Consider the following 26,700-nt stretch of genomic DNA (forward strand, 5'->3'; position numbering starts at 1 on the left):
CGGGGTGTGCTCTTGAGTGCGGTTGTGGGGATGGGCTACGGGAGGTAAGGAGAGTGCGTTAGGAGTAACAGATACCAAGATGTACGTTTCTAGAGGTGGAAAACACTCGGAAGAGAGAAGGATTTCGGTGGAGGCAACGCAGAGTCAGCGTTGGCGTTCCAGGTTTCCCATACGGCATCAAACCACCGGGCAGGCTGTGTCGTTTTGCGCACCGATGCCCAGACTTGCTGCTTCGAAAGGGGCAGCGAGTTCCTAAGTCAGGAGGACAGAGCGCAACCCCAGAAGATGCAGGGAGCAGCAACACCGGAGGAGGATGGTTCCGTACCTGCCTAGAACACAGATCTATTTATTTATGATAATGAGACCGTGATTTATTTACAGCAGACAGTAAGTCTTCTGTCGCACGCTCAAAAACTTTTCATCTCCTATCAATTCTACCTGTGAATACCCTTCTCCTTTCCGCTTTCTGCCTTATAAGAGAAGTTCTCCATGTTTGTTAAAAATCACTTCCCTGAAGCTCTACGGTCTCCGAGTAAAATGTATAAAACTAAGGTAAAGGTAAAAGAAAAATAAATTTTCTCTTGGTTTAATTTCTCTTGCTGTTGCATAAGTTTTAATTCTATTAATTCTCCAATAACCCCAGCTGTCTGCCTTGCTGTTGCTGTGAGAAACAAACTGTATTATCAAATGCATACAGCATCATCCTTTAAGCGTCATTAGTAAAGAGAACGCCTTCCTTACTTTGCAATTCTGGCACAAGTAAAACATTATCTTTAAAAACTGTTTTGGAGCAAAAATAGTTTTCCATTGGGATAAGAATATACCAGGCCATCACAAAATACAGGCGGATACAAGAACAAAATAATATCATTCTTTTGCAGCCTCTATAAAAGGGGAAGGGGGGATAATTGTACAACTGAATAGACTGTGTGAGACTACGTTTTCAGAAAACATTTCCAGAAGCATACACTCATATGATTTTTGAGCAGTTCAGTTTTCTCAGCTGTCCTTGAGAAGTACAGCAACACTGCAGCATATCATTCAAACTATTTTATATCGGTGTGCCATAGACTGAGGTCTTTCCATTTCCAGCATGCTCCTCCTGCACCCAAGCGAAAAAAAATACTCAAATCCAAGTCATTTCAACTTAACTTTAAATTTATTTCCACTAGGAGTGGTTCCACAGTAAGAGGAAAAAGAAGCTGTCCCAGAGATGGCCATTTACAACAGCTGAACATTCTGATTTTATTATTTTAATTAATAGAATGTTCTGCCCTTTGAAAACAAACAAACAAAAAAAGATGTTTCTATTTTTATTTTCTGCATTACGGGAACAGAATTCAGAATTTTGTCTCAAGTAAAAGATGTTTTTACTGACCAAGTTCATAAAGCAAGCATTAACATTGTCCCTATTGTAGAGTAAATGAGCTCTAAGAGCTCTGGTTCCACCTCTGCTTCTGACAAGAACATATTTAGAGGCATTCTAGAAATTCTTCACAATGTCCTTAAAGCAGCGTTTTGTGTTTTAATTTCTTTACTTTTTGGTGAACTGATTTCATTCCCGTGTCTGTTCATAGAACAAAACTAACCAATGCTGCTTTCTTTGTTACCTTATTTTTATGGCATCTTGAATTCCATGATATGAAGATGTGAAACCATCAGGATGAGGATTCTCATTTCCATCCAGATCTCCCCCAAAAATGTAAGTTAACATTACAGGGTTCATTTACCATCTGGCCCCAGCATGTCTATATCATACCAGCATTTGGCTGCAAAGCTGAAGCGCTTTAATTAGAACCACTGAATGCTACCCAACTTCACAAGCAGGAAGCAAATTTTAATTACACAATTTAATTTTAATTTTTTTTTTTCCCAAACACACTAATTTGTAACCATCCCAAACATTTTTCATCATCCCACAAATGTAGTCGTCATTAATGTATAGACCTTTACATTCAGTCAAAACCACTACTGCTTTTGTTGGAAAAAAGTTCATGTTAAAAGAGCCTGAACTGAAGGACAGTACAAGCCAGGTTTCATTTCATTCTCATACCGGTGCAATAAGAGAAGACAAAAGATACTTTTGCTACCACATCAGTGCCTCTTAACCATAGTCCGCTTAGGTCTCTTAGGACGTATCCCTGAATTTGCAAGCATAGCCAACCTCTGCTGACTTTGCTAAAGCTTCCAATTATCTAGGCTCCCTAAATGGGCTATAATCCAAGTATTTCTCAACTCAGAACTAGACTGACAGCACTGATTTTTTACTATTATTTTTAATCTTTATTGTAAAAAAATATGCGGAGACCTATTCATAATCCTTATATGGGAGAGGATTTTTCATTACAAAAGCTTTTGAGTCAGGCCCAGCAGCCACAGGGAGTAACTTCCAGGTTATTTGTTGTAGGCTTAATTTGTACTGCTGACTGCAGTAGTTCATTCTGCTGATAACTCTTTGTAAAAGAACCAGCAATAAGAAAAGATCAGACTGTCAATGTATGGTATTTAATGATATTGAGAAAAACAACAGCTACCTGTTTTAAAAGTATGTTTCAACATGGAAAGAAAGAACATGAGCTTTACAACCTTTCCACAATACAGAAATTTCAGCTATATGGAGAAATAAATAACAAGAATCTCAAAACCAAGTTATTAATTTAATTAAAATAACACCGTACAAAATTTGAACATAGCAAAATCAGGTACACTGAGTTCATATTAAGTAAAACAACAAACTTACAGAAAGTAAACATTGCTATATTAACTCTATTAACTACGATGTCACTGCGTGCTGCTGTTGCTTGGTCTTCTCAGAGTTCCACTTTCAGTCAGGATCCTTATAACATTCGGAATATCAATTCCTTAGTTAAAGGCAAACAAACAAACAAAACCAGAAAATAAGTGGTTTTATGATAAAGTGCATTTAAAAGCACAAGTTATACTGAAACATTTAGATGCTGACAGGAGTTTGGATCTCTTCTTATTAAACGAAGCATACCATAACTGTTAACAGTTACCAGAGTGTGCCTGGAAACTATAACTATATATTGCTATGAACAGCTGTACTGGTTCAGTTAAAGGGTCTGTCTTGCCCCTCTACTCTTTCTCTGGCTTGGAAAGATCTGCAGCTGATAATCAGGAAAGCATGACCAGAAGTGCTTGATTTTATCACTGTAACAATAAGTCAAAGTGACCTCTTCTGAACAGAAGCAAGAAGGCCCTGTTGCTTCGATGAAACTAACACCCATGACTTCAGGAGAGGGAGAGGAGAAGTAGAAGAAACACAGGGACTGCTTAAGTGGCAATAACAAACATTCAGCACTGGTAACCAGATGCTAAGGGAAGAGTAAGAGCAGGGCAAGTGTGCCTGATGCTTGGTAGGGTGTGGGAATACTATCTTCTCCCTATCTCAGATCATCTTCAGCTCAGAAAACTTTCCAAGTCCAATACGGCAAACTTTTCAGTAGTCCTCTTCCAAACACTTGGCCAGTCTGGCCCAGACAGTGAAGACAAGGACACGTAATATTTTTGTATCCACGTTATTCTTTTGCTAGGAGTTCCATAGATCATCCACCTACTACTGCATAAAGAACCATCTCTTTTTGTCCATTTTGAAGTTGGAGTCCCACACTACTCCAAGTTTATGGATCAAAAGAGATAGAAAATAATAGAATCCTGTCTGTCATCTCCATCCACTCATGATTTTACTAATCTCTGTCACAATAGCTCAGTCATCTCTTTTCCAGGCCAAAAAAAGTCCTAGCTTTCTGTTGCTTCTTATATAGAAGATAATTCCATATTTTGCTGCCTTCTCTAAACCTTTTGCCGCAATGAAGTCTTTTATCTGAAATAAGGGAAACAGAAATATATGCCCTATGCCAGATACATGCAAAGCATGAGTTTATGCAATAGCAAAATGATGACTCCCATCTTTATTTCCATTCTTTCCTTAACTCCTTGTATTCAACATATTCTCCTGACTGATAAGTTGGTATTTCCACTGATCTGATGAGGAGCTTTTGAAATTTGTCAGTCAACCAACACATTTAACTTTCAAATTTGACAAAATTTTGTCATCCAGATACTCATCCCTTTTTCCAGGTCATTTGTGAAGATACTAAACAGCACAGGTCTTAAGCAGAGGCCCACAGTTCTCTACTGGAACCTCTTTTCATTGTAAAAAGTAATTGCCCATTTGCTATCTGTTTATTATTTAAACAATGCAGATTTCCCTCTTTTCCCACAGCCAGTTAGTTCCCTTAAAAGCCTCTGATTAGAGTACCTATCAAAAGCTTCTTGGAATTCCAAACAGACTAATGAACTGGATAACCTTTATCTGACTCCTTTGCTGACCCCTTTCAAACAACTCCAGAAAGTCTGTAAGGAATGTTTTCTTATCACAAAAGCCATATTCATTTCCCACCAACCACTCTAAGCAGATCGTATTTTTCCAGGTGTCCACTAATTCCTACCTTGTTTTTCTAAACAGTTTCTGTTCACCTGTTCAATAGAAGCTGGCAGTTTGAATGATTACCTGGAACCCTGTACTGGTTTTGGCTGGGATGTATAACTTTCTTCACAGCAGCCTGTATGATGCTGTGTTTTGGATTTGTGGCCAAAACAGTGTTGATAACACACCAGTGTTTTGCCTGTTGCCAAAGGGTGCTTGCACAGTGTCAAGGCTTTCTCTCCTTCCCACTCTGCACCCCCACAGTAATTAGGCTGGGAATGGGAAAAAGACTGGTAGGGGACACAGCTGGGACAACTAACCCAAACTGGCCACAGGGATACATCATGCTCAGCAATAAAAACTGGGGAGGCAAGGAGGTGAGGTTGGCTTCAGCTTCCAAGGTGGCTGTTGCTCAGAGACTGGGCATCAGTCTGCTTGCGGGAAGTGCTGAGCAATTGTCTTTGCATCACTTGTTCCCCTCCCCCTGCTCTTTCCCTTCACTTATTAAACTATCATTATCATGACCCATGAGTTTTCTCACTTTTGTTCTTTCTATCCTCTTCCCTGGCTGTGTGTGGGGGAGTAAGGGACAAGGAGCAAGCAGCTGTGTTCAACACACAACAAAACCTTGAAAAAAAGAGAAATATACATAAAAGAGAACCGTATTTGCCACCCCCAAATTTTCAGGTTCCAAAGGAAGCTTTATGGAAGAAAACACTACCATCAGTAACTTAACCATTTTTTTTCCTGGAGGTCCCTAGGACCAGGTGATATTCATGGAAGAGTTATAACAGTTTGCTACTTTTGTGGTTTTATGTTGTCAATTTGTTCCAGAACTTCCATTCCAAACAGATAGTCTGCTGAGTTGTTGTCCTGATTTTGGCTGGAATAGAGCTAATTCCTTTCCTAGTAGCTGGTATAGTGCTGTGTTTTGGATTTAGGATGAGAATAATGTTGATAACACACTGATCTTTTAGTTGTTACTAAGCAGTGCTTACACTAAGTCAAGGACTTTTCAGCTTCTCACACCACCCCACCAGAGAGTAGGCTATGGGGCACAAGAAGCTGGGGGGAGACACAGCCAGGACAGCTGACCCAAACTGGCCAAAGGGCTATTCCATACCATATGATGTCATGCTCAGCTTATAAACTAGGGGGAAAGCTGGCTGGGGGCCACTGCTCAGGAACTTGGCTGGGCATCAGGTGGTGGGTGATGAGCAATTTGCATTGTGCATCACTTGTTTTGTATATCCTAATTCTTTAATATTATTATTACTATTATTATTATTGTTATTATTATTATTATTATGATGATTTCCTCCCCCCTTCTTTTTCTGTCCTATTAAACTGTCTTTATCTCAACCCATGAATTTTACTCCCCCCCCCCCCCAATTCTCACCTCCATCCCACTGAGGGTGGAGGAGTGACCAAGCAGCTGTGTGGTGTTTAGCTGCTTGCCAGGTACAGGACAGTAAGTACTGCTTGGCAATAACTGAAACATCCCTGCATTATCAACACTGTTTTCAGCACAAATCCAAACTAGCTGTACTAGCTACTGTGAAGAAAATTAACACTATCCCAGTCAAAACCAGCACAGTTGTGCACACGCACATGCCCAAGCAGAGGTTATGGCACAGATTGCAGTCTCCCTAGTTTCTTCCACAGTGAGCACTCAGGCAAAGAATATCTTAAGCTTCTCTACAATGTACTCATCTTCAGTGTTCTTTTTTTACCCTGATGATCCTAAACACACTCTGAGAAGCTTAGAAATGTACACAGGAAGCTTCTGAAGAAAGGGCAGCAGTTGACTGAAGATGTGGTAAGGTTTAGTAGCTGAAACTTCTTAGAAACTTGTAAGCAAAAGAAAGACTACTTGTGTCTGATTCATTATTATTTCTATGTTACTGTGCAAGTACCATTCCTTCAGGAATCAATAAGTAGAAATTTCTTTGCTGTTGGCATTCCCAAAACCAGTGTTTCACCAGTTATATCACAGACAAAAGTTTCTGCTTTTTTCTCATAACAATATGCTTGATTTTAGTTTACTATCTCTCACCATGTAAATGTTACTATGCCCAACTGAGAAGAGAATTTTAAAAGAAATTCAGCAATTATTAACACCTTCATAGGAAGGCAGCCATTTTTAATTACTATTCCTAAACTGGATCCTGGAAAAGTTAAAGGGAAGGAAAAAAAAAAAAAAGTCTCTTCAGCCCTCCTTAATACTTCAAAGTTCTTTGACCCATGTGGTCCTTAATATTTCACAGAGCTAACAAAATTGTGTTATGTATATTTTTATACATGTGTGTTTGTAAGCAGGTATAGGTGAATTACCTCTAAAAGCTGGATTTGCTGCTGCTATTTTGTGTAGAGTAGCAGTAACTTCCTCAACATTCATATTTCTTACGCTGTTCAAAAATTCAGTAGTGATGTTGTTCTCATATGCTGTTTCCGAAGAGCCAGTTGAAAAGTTTTGGCATTCATCGTCTTCATTTACTGATAAGGACTGCTTAGCTGATCGGCTGCTTGAATAGTCTTAAAGAAGAGAAATACTGTTTTTCAGTAACAGAAGATTCTGAAGAGTCTTCATTACTTATTCTCTAAATAGAGCTTTTCAAAACAAGCATTTCCGGTCTGGCACAGCAGCATTGCTGGTAAGGTTCACATCTGACTTTGCTACATTTTCATACAAGTGAGAGTCAGAATGCTTTCCATTTACAGAAAATGCTGGAGAAACAAGGGTGGGAAGGTGGGTGAAAGCTATTTCCATTATTACAAAAAGGAACCAGAAGTTCCAAGTCTTATATATTTTATGTCATTGCAATTTTTGTTATTAGCAGTGTATTGATTGAGGTTTTCAAAAGCTAAACTTCCTAGAAACAAAGAAAATTGACACCGCACAGAAAAAAAAATAATCATACAAAATAGCTTCACTGGTATTCTGGGTATTTTCACTCTCCAAGCATATGATTATACTTCCTATGCTTGAGAAAAATAACCATTTGTTTATATCAAGAAGGAAATGACCTCAAAGTAATCCAAGATTCTTTGAAAAAATTAATCAGAAGCACTGAGGACAAGCAGCTGCAACATTTGGGTATTAAACAGAATTATCAATCTTATACAACATAATTTTGTTTCCATTAACATCTTGATTGGACTAGACCTGAACTAAGCCTCTTCTCCACCAAAAAGTGAAAGTGGAGGGGCAGGGCGCAGGAAGCTGGAGTTAAACTTTGAAAGCCTCCTTAGAAACAGTTGCCTCTGGACAGAGGAAAGTCAGAGTTGATACTAATTCAATTTCTCCCCAAATCCCACTGTTAAGTAGGGTGAATGTTTTTGAATAGTCTGCCCTTTCTAACATTTAGAGAGGATGGAAAAAAAAAAAAACCAAAACTATTAATTTATGCTACTTGCCCCTGGCTTTTTTCTGCTCTTAAGCTCTGCTTTTAGAGAAGCAGGAAAAAAAGGCTTACTAAAATTTATGGATGGTTCAGTGTTAAGATTAAAGCACATTCAAGATTGCAAAGCTAACATTACCAGTATCAGAGTCACTAATATCTGCTGAAGTCAGGTCAGATTGTTCTGTGGAATATTCCAGTGCTGCTTCTCCATTATATTCGGTATCTAAGACGTCCTACGAGTTTGAAAAATGTTGTGTTCAGAATTTCATAAAGACAACCTCTTGAAATTATGAACTACTACGTTTTTAGTTATCACAAACCAAATAAAAGACCAGTATTTCTGTTACCAAATCTGAAAAATCAAGTATTTCTTCGAAAATCATGCAGCTGGTAATGAACTTCTATATATGTATACACTGTTCACAGTATCTCTCTACATCTGAAAAAGCACTGTATGAGGCCAAGAAGTGATACTTAAGAGCCTGATTCTCAACTTGTCCATTCTAAAAAGGAAGCATTTTACACTCAGTATAAAAGATTTAGTTTAAAAAATTACCAGTTGAAAGATCACAGTTTAGAATACTAAAAAACCCTAATGTGGGAAGACATTTTATTTTTATACAACTAGTAGGTTAGAAATTACTTCAGTTAGAACTTGTTTTGTAACATGTTGGATTTTGCCCTCTTTCCATATGGATAAGACAACAAAATCCTATATGGAAAAAACAGCAGGAATAAGGTGAAAGTAAGCTTAATGAGGAAGTAAAAAGCAGTAAATAATGAGAACTATAGGCATGGAATTTTTCATGGAGAAGTACTGCCTTTGGGGCAGAAAGCAAGCAATAGAGGGAAGATGGAATATGAGGAACAAAGGTAAAATTTATAATGAAGTCCTGAATTAAGAAAGGCTTTTGAAAACAAAGGAAAAAACAAAACAAAACTTTTTTTCTTGAAGTGTCACCTCTGTGATTCTCTCCAGCTTGTTGGCTGGTACTGACCCTCATTTGGCATTTTCCACATAAGCTCACCCTTTAAATAAAAAATTAGTTAAGTAGCTGTAGTAGTAGAAGTAGCTGCTGTGGTGAATGACAAGTCTGTTCAACACTGACAATTCTGCAGGAAACACCGGGAGGGATAAGGAATAATGTTTCCTATGGCAAAGATGTTGAATGGATCACCAACAAGAGTAAAGTTCCTACTATCCCTGTTGACAATGAGGGAATGAACAAAAAGTCATTCCAAGTGTGGAAACTGTGGAGATTATGGTATAATGGAATGTAAGCTGGAGATACAGGGAACACAAGCGGCAACCACAGCAGCCTCAAAGAAGCACTCAAAACACCTCCATACTATGCCTATGTAAAGACAAGTCAGTCAAAACTAATAGCAGAGAGGGGAAAAACTGGGTCTCTAATACCGGAGGAAGAAAGATACCTCAAGGGGAACAGTCCGAAGAGTAGGACCAAAAGTTATATAAGAAAGAAAATTGATGTCAATAATGCTTGATTACATAGTGAATGAAATGAAGGCTGGGAATGGAAATGGGATACAGAACAAGAGTGTCAGGAAGGTCAGCAGAGATAAGAAAAGCTTAAATTAGAATTGAAAAGGGGCAAAAATAGCAGAAAAAATTAGATGTAAGAAAAAGCATAGGAAATAAGAGACAAGATGATTTGGGGCTTCTGTTTAAACAAACAAACAAACAAACACACACCTTTGAACAGAAAGTATTAAGACTCCTCAACAGCAAAGCTGTAAGTTTATCCTATCATCACTTCAAAAATTCAACTATTTAATGGGCGAAACTTACAATACAGTCTCCACAGCAATTTTGTCTAATTAAACTACCTGTAATAATAAAAATGCATAATCACAGCAATCTACAGATTTGTAGAACAAAACCAAAACAAAATCCACATTACTTTGTTTGATGCAGCCTGCTGACGATATTCCACCAGTGCACGTGTAAGAGTCTGTGTAACTTTTAGGATAAATGAAGCATCATCTTCATTCAGTATCTCAAAATTTTGCTAGGAAAGAAGCAAAACAACACACAACATAAAATTTTTCCCTCTGGAAGATTAAAATATCACCATGTATAAACAAAACCTGCAGGAACCTCATTTTTTATGTCTCTGTCCTGTCAGACATGGCTGAAGTTACAAAGCAAATACAGTTTTTACTTTTAATCCCATAAATTGGGGGTGGGGAGGCAGAATGGAAGAGGATGCTAACAGAAGGAAGCTGCAGCTACCCGACACAAATCTTTGAACAGGCACAACCCAAGAATATGCCTGGAAATACATACAGGAAAATGCTTTTCCTTAAGTATTTTGATCTCTTCCCAAGATGCCTGCATACAAATGAATGTGTACAACTTCCCTGAGGCAATATAGTCATAACCCATTTCTCTAGAAAGTAGCAAAAAGCCAGAACTCTACTGAATTTAAAGATATATGCTGCCTTGCCTTATGCTAACCTTCTTCTTCCCAAAACGCCTAAGGAAAAAGCAGTCTTTGAAACTCTGAAGCTCTAGTAGGGGAGCAAGTTCTAGTGCCAACTTCTCTCACAGGAGGTGCTACATACATCATCCTCTGGTCTATGCTAATAAAGCTCTGCTGAAAACACTTCCACTGGGCACAGTGTAACAGAACTGCAGGTCCATTCTAACAATTCAGTCTTCTGGATTAGAAACAAACACCTTTAAACACTCCAGACAATGCAAAAATTAATAAAAAACTAGCATTAAGTTCATATGTGACAGCATAACAGGGATTATACTGTATTTTTAACACTAACAGTATTTATCTCTCCTCGTTTGCACAGGTTATATTTAAAGAAGATTTTGTCAAAAACCAGGTGGAAAAAGAAGATTAAACTTGGGCAAGGATATCTCTGCTATCAGGTAATAAAAGAAATAATTATTTTAATGACAAAGCTGAGCATACTGATTTTCACAATTAAAAAAAAAGTATACAGTATGGATAATTATTGAACAACTGGAATTATTCCATGATACAAACAGCAAGTCAAAAAAAGATACTTGTAAAATTACTTTCCACTACATAAGAAACCTTTTGAATCCAACAACAATAGAAACTCATAATGTAGCTTTTTAAAAAAATGACTGTAGATGATAATATGAAACAATTTTCAAACTTTCCAAAACCTAACATTGTTCCAGTTGTTCTTGGAGGACAATCATACTAAGCAAGAGGGTGCCTCAAAACAAATTCAAGTTTTATTAGCAAATAGTGAAAGGGGAAAAAAGATTTTATAATAGTCAATAGTGCTTAAATTACCATGCAGTAGCTGAGTCACAGCAACTATCAATAAAGATTTTTGTACAGTTTGTCACTGATGCTTTTAATAAACCATTTTTAATAAACCATTTCTCTATGTTATTGATTGTAAATGTATACATAATACATATTTTCAACAACTGAACAGAACTCAGGTGTTCTGCCACTTACTTTATGAAGCGAATAGGTAGCTTTTTTTAGTTTATGGTTTTGGGGTTGGGTTTTTTTGGTGTTGTTCAAGTATACAACTTGTATTTTATTTCTTAAAAATTGCTTCTTTCCTTTCTGCATATCTCAGATATTTTTCTTCATTCTCCTTCCTTCCATTATTGAATTACGTCTTTCCAAATTCCTCATTTGAAAATGATAGACCAATTACAAAAGAAAGGAGGCGGGGGGGAGGTCATTTTACTTAAGCATGCAGTTCAGGAGTGGAGTTAAGCTATGGTTGAGAAAAATGCATTAATTTTCAATGCAAGTCATTCCTCTGACAGTAAACGAGTATTTTGGCAAAAACCCTGTCTAGAAACTTTCAAATGAATAGATACATTATAAATTCAGTGATATTAATTTTATTCTGAATCCTACCTTCTGACAAAATATGTTACTAGATTAGCAGACTGCCTACTTTTTGGCTTTCATGTTACTTGATGCATTTTAAACTTAGTAATTCTGTGAATTTGTTTTTTCAAAAATTACATTGCAAGGTAAGATTTAACACTCACCAAATAACCCAACAGTTCTTCTTGACTAGTGAATTCTTCAGGTTTTGTTGTAAATTCTTGCTGTTTAATATTAAAAAAAAAAAAAAGTCCAGAGATATATTATGTGCAGTAATTATAACTAAAATTAAACAGTTATTATTATGGTTATTGTAGATTCTTGCTCTAATTAAATTGTGTGTGCTTATATGAAATCTGTACATGTGTTTTCATGACAAAGTAAGAAAAAACCTTGTTCTTAACAGCTTTGCTTAGTAACTTTTAGCTAATTTATTGTCAATAATATTATTAATTTGAATAATCAAAAGCAAACACCATTGCCAATCATATATTAAAGTAATTATTTCCCCAACTATTTGTAAACTGGAGCAACCCATTAATAGAAAAATATTCACCTCAACTTCCTCGCTTTCTTCCTGTGATTGTTTATTGGTGTCACACCTTAAGATAGAATAAATAAATAAATAAAACAGTATACAGTTGGTTGCTCTATCAAAAATGCATAGCCAGTCAATAACTGATAATCAGTTTAAATTCTTGACACACTACTACTACAGTAGTTCTGACACACTCTGAAAGGTCACATTATTTCCTTGCAGAAATCTCAGTGGTCCCAGATAACATCGTAAAAATTATTTATGAGGGGTTTTTTAGCGTGATTAGCTAGCACGTAAGTTCTAAAACCCAAAATTAAGAAAATGTTTGACATTGTTAGTAAAAGCTGTAAGCTTTTTGTATGCACTGCAAAAAGACAAGACCCCTAATTACAGTATGATTTCTATCAGCGCTTCACAAACTTGCCTTTACAAAATTCAGCTATAAAAAGAAGTATTTTACAATGTAGCCACAGAGATACTGGGCATACAAAGATTCATATGGCTACAAGTTACTAACCCATATTTGCACTGTTCTGCAACTGCAGCTACTATAGATGCATTCCATCCCTTTGCAAGCCCAGGAACCAGGGCTGAGAGTGGTTGTTTTTTTCAAATTAACCAAAACCATATAAAGCCTAAGCTCTCCTCTTTCTTGAAATCTTTCTTAGGAATCAAAAGTGTAGTAAAAGCAGATGATACCTTTAATGAACTCAAAATAATTTACATCTTCAGATGACTGTCTGTGCAGAACTTCACTACAAAGAAATTAGGAGTGATAGAAATTCTCAGATCAATACTGCAGAACTTTTAAGTGGAAACATCATTTGACTGCTTGCTGTCAATGAGACTCTGATCTTATTCCTTTTAAGACACTATATATTGAGTTCACATCTCTCAGAAGTCTCACAAAAATAAACAGTAAAGGAACAATCTGAAGTCCTAATTTAGTAACCAACTTCCAAATCAATCTCTCGTTGAAACACCTGGCTTCTCAGTTACCCAGGATCTATCTGAACGACCGGATTAAAAGAACAACATTAAGTGATTTTCCAAAGGATTCTTTACTTAAAATTTACAGTACAAGACTGCACAATGAGGATCAGTGTTGGGGAAAAATAGACAGCAGCATTTCCAGATGTGGATATCTGAGCTTTTATTAGTTCCCTATTTTTGATGTTTTCACAAACTAGTTCACTCTCCAGATTAAGAACTGTTACAGTTATTTGAAAGCCAGACAAATGAACACAAAGATTCATAAACCTGGACTTGAATCTGGTTTCAGTTAATCCTTTTCCTTAGTGGTTACCCCATAGAGGCAAAAGTCCTACAAAAAGATACTTCAGGAACAAGAAAATTTCTCCTTTTAGTGGTAACAGTAAACAACCAAAAGGTGCTAGCCCTCCATGTCTGGGAGAGATACTACTGGTTTAAAGTTAAGAAACATTCCAAGAGAATGTCATTAGAGCAAAACCAAAGAACTAATTGTTGGAACAAAAGTCTTATGTTTGGGTTGATGCATGTATATCCCTTATCGAATGCTTTCCTGTGGTCCCTGGTGTTGCACAAAGATGACTGATGTTGGAGATATCACCCTCACACAAAGGCTGATAGTTCAAACTAAATTCACAGTACTGTTATTAATAAAGATGTTTACAAACAGCAAGCACAGTTTCACCATTTTAGAACCACACACAATACTTCTTATTGTTCCTCCATGAAATCTTTTGTAAAGATGAACCCCAATTGTTACAGCTATTTACTGATTATATTCTCCTTCTAAAAATCAGTTCGTATACCACCCTACTTATCTGACATAAAGCCATAACAGAGGGTTTTTTAAACCACGAGGGAACATTCTTTTTGAACTAGTAATACATGAGGACTATGCCTTAAAGATAACACAGTTAAATATAAAAACTAGTTGTATCTAGACCAAAATCTGAAGTCACTTTACATATACCAGGTTTTCTGTTGATGAGAGGAGTTTACAGCTGAGCACAATTTCAGAAGACAAGCATTTTAGTATTATAGCATGCCTTTCTTCCTGACAGCATACTCTGTTCAAATCCAATGTAAACAGTTATCATCTACAACGCTTTCCTCTGAGTAAATTTAAAGGGTTTTGGGGGCGGTGGGTTTTGTTTGTTTGTTTTACTTTTCTGAGTTGTTGCCTTTGCTGCCTTCTTCAGTCTTGTTGCCTTTGCTGCTTTCAATAGTCTTTTTAGATTCATCCTTCTCATCTGGTTTTGCCTGTTCTTTCTGACTTTTTTCCTGCTCCTCTTGAACATTCTTTTCATCTAAAACAATAAAGCCAGTATATTTAGTAATGGTTTTCCAATATTTTAAAGTATTCTTTGCTTTATATTTTTTTAAAAGATAACACCAATAAAACTTGAAGGTATAAGGAAGGTATCCTGTGAAGAAATAAAATAAAAAATGCACATAAAAATCAAAGATTTGGTTCAGCCATGAAGCACAAGTTTCTATTTCTGATCAGAAATATTCTGAATGAGAATAATTATAATGCATTTAGACCAAATCCTAATCTCACCTTTGACATTAAGTCTACAACCAAGCAGCAACTTCTGATGTTTCTTCAGTTACATGGTGTTCACTGATTTTTATATTTAATTCTGGTTTTGTTTTCAAGAAAATAAGCATTAGTCCAATATTTTAGATGTCATTTAAAACAAAAAAATCTGTCCAATCTATTTTCTTTTTATTCTTCTTGTGCTCTAAACCAACAGTCTGGCATGCAGCTGTTCCCATTTTTTTTTTCCTGACACTGAAGAACAGCTTATATGCCCAAAAAAGTCTGTGCCCCTTCCCCCAAAAATACACCTAGTAAAAATTTCTAATTATGAATCTTGTCTTGTTTCTGTTCTAAAGTATCCAGTGACATTAAGTAAAACTGGACTGTTTTCTTCGCAAACACTGGGATTATTCTTTCCTCTGCCACAGACCCCAAACCCATCCACACACCGCGCAAATTCACCTTCAATAGCAGAACATAACTATAGAAGCTATAAACAGGCACATATAGAGTAAATAGTTCATGCACTGATGAAAGTTAAAAAAAAATGATAAAAAAAATATTTTTCTCTTGCCTTGAATAGGGTCTGACATTTTTCCATCCTTATTTTTACAATCTGTTTTTTCTTCATTACTAAGTGACGTATCCACATGCTGAACTTTAGCTTTTGAAGGGCTGTCATCTGCATTAGGATCTAAACAAACATGCTTGAAATGTAGCACAATGGACATTATCTTGATATAGGAGGGTTCTAAAACTGTACTTCAATTTCAACTAGCTCTGTTTCTGTGCACTATTAGTTAGAAACATGAAGAATAATTTTATAAGCATTATTATGTGACAGCATATTAAATATGAACTACAAATTAATAACAAAGTTTTAAATATTTTATACCCTGGTTATAATTACATACATAAATTTCTTAAAAGATGTAAATACTATAAATATAGTAGAATGCCACATAGCCATGTGCAAAATTAGACACATTAACCAACAGGTTACAGTCCAGAAGCATAATTTGAATAGGATTCAACTTATTTCAAAACACCTTCCTAGATTCAAAATGGGTATCTTTCCTCTTCAGAGTATGACACTGCTAATCTAGATCATTATAGAAATAATCTCATTACTTCCATTGAGCTATTTTAAGACACCATTTACATACTAATATACATTTAAATTAAGTACATTAGGTTTAAATCAAATCTTTATTTTTCATGCAGGTCTGAGAATGAGGGTCTCATAGCAATTTTTAGCCATTTCCTAAAGTGGCATGCAATTGTACTGTCTGTCCATCTCGATGACATTGTACTACAATGAATATTGAAAGATTAAACTGAGTGGAGAAGTCTCACAAATACCATGTTCCTACAATTTTGTGAGTATCAATGGCTAGTAAAACAGAAAGTTTTCTTCCACAGATAAGAACTGTAGCTGGGCTTTAAGAATTCTGTCTGGCTTTCTGGACTGCAAATTAAATACATGCACAGAGCTCCAACCTCCTCCTTTTGCCCAGTTCACCAAAATACTCGTGAGTAGTTGGTGCTGCAAAGACTACAGCAGTTAACAGATAAAAATAAATCATAGGTAAAGGATCCTGGGAAGCCAAGGGGACTGGGATGGAAAGAGGAACAGAGAACAAAGCCATATAAACCAGGTCTCTCTAGCTATGTTGCACATGGAAGAACTTGTTCATCCATCAAATTTTCAATATAAACCGTACAAAATGCAGCTTAGCACATAAGCACACACTACACTTACTGACCAAATCTTTCAATTTGCCCTTAAATCTAACTGATTTAGATCAAAGGGAGTACACCCAAATTAGAAATGTACAATTTACATCCCACTGAGCACACTTACATTCTTGACATCTCTTCCTCATTATTGGAGCATCTGTAACAACCTAAAAATAAAACCCATTTATGTTAGCTATTCTGTGGATAAAATTATTCTATAGGTATTTCATCAGAGTTAAATATTTATTTTTTTAAGGATATATTACCAGTAGTGTTAAACACATGTGTGCAAATCCCTCAATGGATATTCAAAAAGTCAGTAAGTGAGCTACCTGGACACTTATTTACCACAATTAAATTTTTGTTAGACCTAAAAAAAAAAAAATAGCTGGTTTCAGAAAATATAGCAGTAAAATTAAATGAGGTTATGCACACTCTATTTAAAAGTTCCTTAAATCAAGGATGGATTTGCTATGGATGTAGTGAAACTTCCTAGAAAAAAAAAAAGCAGTCTACAAAATAAAGATGGAATTAATTATTTCTATATCCATGAACATACATGTCAAGTAAAATATACGGTCCTGAGTCAAGAAGAAATTTGAATTAAGTAGGTCAAAAGAAAAAGTTGCTGCCAAAAGTCAGTTTTTCTCTTTAAGCAGAGGTTGAAAATGAAGGATATGCAGACAGACTGAATTAGATGATCTGAAATCTCTCCCTTCTAGAGCATTTGTTCTAGAAGAAAGACTTGATCTTCCAATATTTCCATACTTTTTTTAATCAAAAAAAGGGTAGGATCAGTACAGGCTCTCATCCTTGAGCCTAGCTGTGATGGCATCACACTGAAAGAAACATGAGTCTTTTTTCAGATGGGCAGGACATAGCGAGCTTAAACACAATAACATTGTAAACTCCACTTTGAAAAGAGACATAGCCTATGCACATTAAGTAGCATTAACAAGAGATCTGGTCAAGAGACACTACTTAACAAGCAGCTTGTTGACAGACATTGAAACTGATGGACAAAACAAATTTGATGTACATCATAAAGAACACTAAGCACCTGAGTAAGCTTGTCGTGAATCACAGTGGTAAGGTACACCACAAGAAGAAACTCAACCAATATCCTGCCCAGATAAAGGTGGTAAATATTTCTAAATACTACTGTGATGTAAACATCAACAGAAAGCAATATGAAGATATCTTCATAAGAACATGCTTCTAAGGTTGCAGTTCCCCAAGAATTTAAGCTTATGGTGCTCCTGTGATCCCATGGCATTGCTGATAACCTCATATCCACCTGCAAATTCCCACACTTCCCTCTGTACTACCAGAATTTTTACCTGGCTCCTCTGAGAATTGCCAGAAGGTGCTAACAAAGCAGAAACTAATTCAGAAAAGTCATAAAGGTAGTTTCCTAGCAACAATGAAAAAAGTTATTTTACACATATACACCACCAGCTGGGAATCTATTAAATATTAATACAGATAGTTAGTGTTATTTGTGCACTCTGGAGTCATATTTCTGTAGACTCAGGTAGCATGAGTATTATTTCAAGCAAGAGAAATACTTATGACGGGAGTGACCAATGGGAAATGGCATCCAGAATAATCCTGGAAGAATTATTAGGACAACAAAAAGCACTTGTAATAAAGATTTAAAAAGCAAGATTTTCCTACCATCCAAAACAGATCTGCCCACCATAACAGAAATTACTTTCTTTGCTTTTTTAATAAATATAAAACTTCTGGAATTCTTAAAGAAATGTACCTTTATTTGTTTTCTTCCTTCTTTCTTCTCAATTGTTGATGCAACTTGCCTAACTTTTCTGTTCAGTTCAGAGCCTTTACCCTTAACTTCATCAGATTCTGCTATCTCAGGATAATGTTGTTTCTAGGAAATAAGGAAACGCAAATCCAGAATTCACACTTTATCCTACACAACTCTTTCCAGATCTAGCACAGCTAATAATCATGGGAGATAAATCAACTTTTACGTATACATAGCAGAACTTACTAAAATGATTATGTATAGAATCACAGAATAATTTAGGGGACAGAAGCCAAATCCTCTGCTCAAAACAGAGTTGATGACACTGAAGGCTGAACTGGTTGCACAGGGCTTTGTACACTTGGGTCTTAAAAACCACTGAATACAGGGATTCCCCCATCTCTCTGGGCAACCTGCTCCAATGCTTGACTGCCCTCACAGTGAAAAATTTCTTTCTTATGTCAAGTAGAAAACTCACCTGTTTGAATTTATGTTCCTGCCATATATATATAACTCCATAAAGGGCTTGATTCTGCCTCCTTAATAACCTCCCCTGAGGTATTGAAGGGCTACTATTACATCCCCTGACACTTTTTCTTCTCCAGCCTGAACAAGCCCAATTACTTCAGGCTCTCCTCACAGCACAAGTGCTTCAGCCCCCTGACCATCTTGGCAGCTCTCCACTGGACTTGCTCAATTTAATCAATACCTTTCTTGTCTGCAGTAACACAAAAATGGACACAATATTCTACATATGGCCTAACAAGTATCAAGAACAGGGAAATAATCACTTCCTTTGATCTACTGGCTATATCTTTGTTAGTATAGCTCAGCTTGCTCTTCACCTTCATTGATGCCAAGGTACACTACTTATCTTTAGCTTGTTATCTACCAGGACCCCCAGCTCCTTTTCAGCAGAGCAAATTCCAGCCATTTAGTCTCCTGCCTTTTCCACTGCCTAGGGTTAATCCACCCCAGATGCATGACTTAAAAGCTATCGTTTTTGAATTATTATATTTTATAGTATTTAAGAATATAGCAGAGATGCAGTTAACAAACATAAGGTTCAGAATTGCAGGAAACAGTTCAAAGTAGACAAGAAATACAAGAGCTGAGAACATCAAAACTCAGCATATATATCTGAATTAATGACCAGAAACAGCATGATGTTTACAAAGGACATCATTGCGGATCCATCGCAGTACAGTCAATAACAACACTAGCTCTAAAACTGCCTCAAAACGCTACAGCAATTCAACAACTTTCTATGACTTTAAGATACATAGGATATAGTACCAACTTTGAGCAGGTATTTTATGTAAAGTATCAAAATACTTTTCAGAATATTGCTTTCTCAGTTTTGTTAAAGCCCACCCTAAACAAACAAATTCAGGCAAACATTCAAAGACTGGACAGCCTCATTTCTCTAAACATACTGAAAGAAAAAAATGTATTTAAACATTTGTGGGCCAACATGAGCCTTGCAAATTTCCATAAAACAGGCACGGAACTTACATGGCTTGTCCAGCCACAAAACTGGGAATAAAACTGGTTTTGTTTTTTTTTTTCCTGAATCCAAGTCACAGCCTCTATCCAATACATATCATGTTCATTTATAAATATGTTCCTTTTAATCTAAAGCTTCTGAAAGACAGAGCAATTTCTTCATTGATCCAATTCTTTAAGATAATATAAAATTTAATCAAAAACCTGCTTCTAGTCAATTTTAGCTGTAGATTTCATTTTTGGCATTACTGGTCAACCAAAACAGAATAAACTAAAAACTCAGTGTCAGCAATGGACAGGCATACACCTTATTGGTGAGAAGAATTTTAAATCCATTTATCACAGTTGCATGGTTGCAGTACAAACACACACATTTTCACAAAAGCTTATGTAACACCATAATTTTATTTTTTTTTAATTGTAACATGGCTAGCAAATTCTCCACTTAAATCATTACATTAAAAAAGAAAAAAACCCAGACAAACAAACCCCTTTACTCTAAAAACTTACCAGGTATGCCAGTCTATGCTTGGAACCACAAACATGCATAAACATGTTACTCAGTCCTGTTTTACAGTTGCACAGCTGACATTCATAGAGAAAAGGGAAATTGTCTTTCGATCTGTATTCAATTATATAATTAAGCCCTGTATTGATAAAAAAAAAAAATTAGGAAATTTGATGTTTGCTGAAACAAATAATCAGTGCTAGTTACAAAAGAGACATTAAAGGAAATAATTACTACTGCATGCCAAACACATGACTCAAGACTTTTAGAACCATCAGTTATTTTGTCTTTTGAGTGTCTCCCTTAACACCAAAGGTACAAAACTGAATTTTTTTAAGATGTTTTATGTTTACCACATAGGACTTGACAATTATTTTTTTTAAATCATCTAAAAAAAAATAATAGCAACAATTCTTTTGTAACTATTTAGAAGGGAATGTATTTTAATATATGCCCTTGTAGTTACTTTCCTGTCCACTCCACTCTCCCTTCCCTCCACAGGATGGCCAGTTAAACTGCAAAGAACAGTAACAATCATTTAAGTCAAAGTTAACTTCTGTCATATCATCTTAGATTGTTTCTAGAGAATATTCTCAACATGTGGTACCTACCCTAATCAAAAATATTCCAGGCCAAATCCAATGATTTTTTAACTAAGACCAGTCATTTTTCATACCATACTATTGGGTACTCCGTGTAAACATAGTAAGATTTTATTACACATTATCTAATTTTACAATTTTAAAAAAAAATTAATCATACTCTTTAAAGGTAAACATCACACAAGCAATTACAGTATTAAAAGCCCTCACCAAGTGCAGGTTCTGAATCTTTACACGTATTAAGCTGTTCTTCCAAGGTCTGTCCATGAAACTTCTCTGACTCGGTTTGCACTGAAAGATAAAGTCAATTTTACATAGTCCCACATCATCCATCTATCAATCAATCTTCATGGTCTCAAGTCACATCAAAAAAAACCTCCAAAATGAAACAAACTCCTGAGTTTAACCTTTGGCCTAGAGAAAATATGCTGAGAAATTCACATTCAAGCGAATCCCTGCTCATACATGGCCCCACATCACAAATTAAGTCAGTTATTGAGAAACATTATCCCTCCCCAATCCTATTTTTACCCTTTTTATAGCATTTTGTTTGCAAATATTGTTTTAAGTATTATTACAAAATATTACTGCAGGTGGAAAATACAATGAACAGAAATGAATTCCCAACGACCTGCTAAGGTCTAGACATCACTTGTAATACTGTACCTCAAAACATTTTATTTTTTCCCTTTTTTTTTTTTGCATTAAACAGTCTTACCATAATCAGGAAGTTTTACAGGTGTTCTCACTTGCTCCCCTGAGCCACTTGCTGTTTTAACTAAATAAAAAACAAACCAGAAGTGGAAATAAAATTGTAAGTACAGAAACCAATTTGGTACAATAATGGATTTTTTTTTTACAGAAAACTCTTTGACCTTTTGTTGACATGAGAAAAATAAGCTATGTTTAGTTTTGAATGTGCTATGAGATTTTTTTGGAAAAAAATGGACAAAACACATTTACACCAAACAATAACGAAGTTATTTAATGTCAGGCAATTCAACGAAGCAGGCAGAGAAGACCACCCATCAAGCCACCAGTTAGCATACAACATGGGTTCAAACACACATCACAAAATTAAATTATTAAACAGTCGCTTAAATTGTAAGTAATTATGGCTGTAATTTAGTTTATATAGAAGACAACCTAGACCAAGGTAAAAGCCTAGACTGATTCACTACAGTGCAAATATCTTTTATTCTACAATGAACAAAGCTTCGTTTCATAAATTTCAGGGCTACTTTAATCCAATACATCACAGCAATTCAGTTTATATCCACTGAACCTGAGGTGCTTAAACTGCTGCCCCACATGCTGCCTGCCAGGGCACTTCACTCAGCCCATAAACCCTGTCGTCTTTTTCAAAAGGTCTGCAGTTGTCCACTCCCCAGTCAAATATTTTTTTCCATCCACATATGGCACGTGATAAGGCTGGGGCTGCAGAACCTTAAGAAAGGTAAGACAGAGATGACCACATAACATTATCTGCCATTGAGGAACCTGGAGAAAGAGAGACATCCATATGAGATGAGATTCTGTGTGTTTGGGAGTGGAATGACAAGCACGCAAAGGAAACAAGTTGCTATCCCTTGAATAGGGGCTTAATGCGCTCGCTATAAGAAAACACCAAGAATAGGATTTCAGAAATTCAGAAAGCTCAGCATTTCACTACATGGAAATAAATAAATAAATCACTAGCAGTGCCTGAAACTACACCAGCTAAGGACAATTTGAATTTTTTCATCTCTTAAATGCCCCTCAACCCTGTTACCCTCCTGTTGCAAGTTATCTCTTACTAAAATATCAGATATTGCTAAGAAGTTGAACATAAGGCTTACAATATACCCTAAATAGAAGGTGGGAGTCAGAAGGCTTCAACCTATACTACTGCATCAGAAAGAGTCAGATATGCTTTGATTACAGAGATAATCTTCATGAAAACTCTTCTTGAGTATTTAAGTTACGAACTACATTGTGTTAACAACTGATGAAGCTGCTAGCTCATTCCTGCCAACTAGACGTCACTTAATAATACCACCTGCATTACCACCAACCTTCTGAAATTATCTTAATGAAAAGATCAGAAGAGTAAAAGAAAAGAAATAAAATGTTATGAAGATAAACCTACAAAGACTCTGATAACATGAATCATATTCAGGTCACTAGAACTCATCAAGTATTTTAGTGCCCAACCAATCCCTTTAAAAAAAATAAAAATAAAAAGATGTAATGACTGTCTGCTGAGTCCTCTAACCATTGCAGGGCACCCATATTTCAGCAGCAGCCAGCTGGTAAATATTTAATCACTTAAATTTCCTTTACAGTCCATACAAAAATTCCCAGATTAGGTAGGTGCAATGACTATGTATAACTTGGGCCACAACTTTCAAACCAAACTCTAGGAGCAGTGCACTGTAGAAACCTGTAAATACATTTTGGTGCATCATGAAATGGAAGCAGGAAAACAATTATGAATATAGTTAGACTTTCATTCCTTCTGGAACTAGACCAGTTCACAAAGACCTGGGGAAGGTTTAATGATATATTAAACCTATTAAAAGTACTTTGCTTCAGCTAATTAAGATATTTTTAATAAGCTCTTTTAAAAAATAAATATAAAGTATATACAGAAAAAAGTATTTCTACATGCTTTAAAAAGTATAGGTTTTTAAAATATATTTTAAATCTTAAAGGTCTCCAAGGTCTTGAATTCTTTAGGGTTTCTCAAAACTTTCATGTAGGTGACTTGTAGTATTGTTGCTAGCACTTTCTAATAAACTTTGCATACCGCTTGCTCATATTATTGATTGATTTCTGTAGGATTAGACAGTTATGTCCTTAAAGAACACAAGACAGGTCTTAAAGCACAAGTCTTGACAAAGTCTTTTTCTTGTTTGTTTCATAAGCAACTATGTTGGAGTGGGGAGAAAGGTGCATGTATAGAACAGAGTAAGAAGTAAAAAATCTTGCACTTACCAATGCCATGAGCTTTCAGTGCTTCTTCAACCTAACTTACCAAGACACCAACCAACAAAGAGGAAAGACATACACTTAAGATTCAAAAAATAACAATGCAAACATTTTATTATTTATAAAATAAGTTAGATTAACCCAACACCACAGATTCTCTCAGGTGAATAGATAATTACATGAAACTTGAAAGAAACATACATCTTTTTTCCTAGATTGTCTGTGATTTAAATAATTCCATTCTGCATTTAATAACAGCCACGTATTCTCATGTATTTTCTTTACTAATCCAGAATATGAGACACCAAGTTGTAACAACATTTTCTGATAGGACTAATGTACAAAATTATGTCCTACTTTATTGCAGTAAACAAAATAGTAAGCAACAAAACTAGCTAAATATCTGAAATTGCACATTTTAACACCACATTAAAAAATAGATCCCAAACCCATATTCTATTGCTAAATAAATCTGTAAAATCTGACAACAGGTGCATTCAAGGACTGATCTTACCGTTTTGTGTTTGAATCCAAGGAAGTGAGTCCGCAAGTTTAATGCAGAGGCACACCGGATTTTGCAAATCTAGGTTAAAGAGAAGAAGTATCTCTAGGATTGCACCCAAACTGACAGATAAAAACCACCACTGATATCAAAACAAAACAAATCTGCTATCAAAATGTCAATACAGGTAAGTTCTACAAAATTACTATTCCTCCAAAGACAAACTAAACTAGCTTCTAGAACTTTTCTTTATGAGGCTCCGAGACCACCAAAATACAGTGGAATGAAAAGCAGTCTCCACATCACATAAAAATTTCAGATGTCTCCAGAACCCTGCAGCTATCTCATAGCATATTTTTGTGTGGATAAGTAAAGACAGAGCCAAGATCTTCCTGACACACTATTCACCACATCTGAACCAGAGGCACGCCATAATAGTAACAAGCCAGTACACCTGTCTAAGACGAGCCAGTTCTCCTCAGCCCTGCACCCATACTAACACACCTCCTCTGATCAGTTTGGGGCCTGCCTCACTCACACTCACATGAAGTTTTCCAGTCATTCCTGGTTTATGTCTAGGCCAGTTAAGAACAGGAGCAGATTAGGTTTAAAGTCATGTGAATGAACAAAGGCAGTCCAAATATTTTCTTCTCCTCTAAAAAACCCAAGATGCTTAAAAACAACAGCAATAAACCTGAGAACCAGATACATTAGGATTTTTTTTTTTTCTGAACAGGAACTGTAGTTTAATCTTCCACTTTAAAAGAATGCCTTTACTTAGAAACATCCCCCAGGGGGAGGGGAACCTCAATCCATCCCACTCCTACCAGACTGATGCGAGCAATAGATGCCCAGAGCCTGGAGAGGCATCACAGGTCAGCAGGAGAGCACCAGAAGAGCAGCGCAAAGAATTCCAGCCACTCCAGCCAGTAAATCAGCTTCATCGGGGGCCCAGCTTAAATGCCTCTATGCAAAACCATGTACCATGGGGAATAAACAACAGGAGTCAGAGACGCGCGCATGCCTGCAAGGCTATGATCTTATTGGCATCAGGCAGATATGGTGGGATGGCTCCTATGACTGGAGTGTTGGAATGGAAGGATACAGGCTCTTTAGGAAGGACGGGCAGGGGAGACGAGGAGGGGGTGTCACCTTCTATGTCAGTGACCAGTGCATGGAGCTCCACCTGAGGATGGATGAGGAGCCGACCAAGGGCCTATGGGTCAGGATCAAAGGGAGGGCAGGGACAGGTGACATTATAGTGGGGGTCTGCTACAGGCCACTCGACCAGGAAGACCGAGTGGATGAGGCTCTCTATAGACAGATAGGAGCAGCCTCACATTCACAAGCCCTGGTCCTCATGGGGGACTTCAACCACCCCAATATCTGTTGGATGGACAACATGGCAGGGCATAAGCAATCCAGGAGGTTCCTGGAATGCATTGATGAGAAATTTCTTCTCCGAGTGATAGAGGAGCCAACGAGGAGAGGTGCTATGCTGGACCTTGTTCTCACCAACAAGGAGGGGCTGGTGGGGAATGTGAAGCTCAAGAGCAGCCTTGGCTGCAGTGACCATGAAATGGTGGAGTTCAAGTTCCTTAGGGCAGGGAGGAGGGCATACAGGAAGCTCGCTACCCTGGACTTCAGGAGAGCAGACTTTGGCCTATTCAGGGATCTGCTTGGTAGAGTACCATGGGATACAGCCCTGGAGGGAAGAGGGGCCCGAGAAAGCTGGTTAATATTCAAGGGTCACCTCCTCCACGTTCAGGAGTGATGCACCCCAGCAAAGAGGAAGTCAGGCAAAAACACCAGGAGATCTGCATGGATGAACAAGGAGCTCCCAGACAAACTCAAACACAGAAAGGAAGCCTACCACAGGGTGGAAGCAAGGACAGGTAGCCTGGGAAGAACACAAAGAAATTGTCCGAGCAGCAGGAGTTGACTGGTGACAGTCAACCTGGCTTCACTAAGGGCAAATCATGCCTGACAAATTTGGTGACCTTTTACGATGGGGTTACAGCATTGGTGGATAAGGGAAGAGCAACTGATGTCGTCTACCTGAATTTCTGCAAAGCATTTGACACTGTCCTGCATGACATCCTTGTCTCTAAATGAGAGAGACATGGATATGACGGATGGACCACTCAGTAGGTAAGGAATTGGCTGGATTGTCGCACTCAAAGACTTGTGGTCAACAGCTCAATGTCCAAGTGGAGAGCAGTGACGAGTGGCATTCCTCAGGGGTCAGTATTGGGACCGGCGCTGTTTAACATCTTTGTCAGTGACATGGACAGTGGGATTGAGTGCACCCTCAGC

The 26,700-nt window shown here is 36.9% G+C and overlaps 1 protein-coding gene across 1 annotated transcript in view; it reads right to left on the reverse strand.

Moving 5' to 3' along the window:
• Window positions 1-58: 58 nt before the first annotated feature.
• Window positions 59-26,700, reverse strand: part of LOC104838332 — a 27,871-nt gene continuing 1,229 nt past the window's right edge. Inside the window, exons 2-16 of the mRNA XM_010578012.1 lie at window positions 24,397-24,465; window positions 23,889-23,919; window positions 21,631-21,690; window positions 21,123-21,203; window positions 20,313-20,449; window positions 18,297-18,419; window positions 16,653-16,695; window positions 14,411-14,552; window positions 12,274-12,319; window positions 11,882-11,941; window positions 9,777-9,884; window positions 7,991-8,087; window positions 6,785-6,985; window positions 1,611-1,689; window positions 59-329 (exon numbers count right to left, since the gene is read on the reverse strand). Of these exons, the coding sequence (XP_010576314.1) occupies window positions 59-329; window positions 1,611-1,689; window positions 6,785-6,985; window positions 7,991-8,087; window positions 9,777-9,884; window positions 11,882-11,941; window positions 12,274-12,319; window positions 14,411-14,552; window positions 16,653-16,695; window positions 18,297-18,419; window positions 20,313-20,449; window positions 21,123-21,203; window positions 21,631-21,690; window positions 23,889-23,919; window positions 24,397-24,465 (1,548 nt within the window). The remainder of the gene's footprint in view (window positions 330-1,610; window positions 1,690-6,784; window positions 6,986-7,990; window positions 8,088-9,776; window positions 9,885-11,881; window positions 11,942-12,273; window positions 12,320-14,410; window positions 14,553-16,652; window positions 16,696-18,296; window positions 18,420-20,312; window positions 20,450-21,122; window positions 21,204-21,630; window positions 21,691-23,888; window positions 23,920-24,396; window positions 24,466-26,700) is intronic.

This window comes from Haliaeetus leucocephalus, unplaced genomic scaffold, assembly GCF_000737465.1.
Source record: "Haliaeetus leucocephalus isolate CR32 unplaced genomic scaffold, Haliaeetus_leucocephalus-4.0 Scaffold587, whole genome shotgun sequence".
Lineage (NCBI taxonomy): Eukaryota > Metazoa > Chordata > Aves > Accipitriformes > Accipitridae > Haliaeetus > Haliaeetus leucocephalus.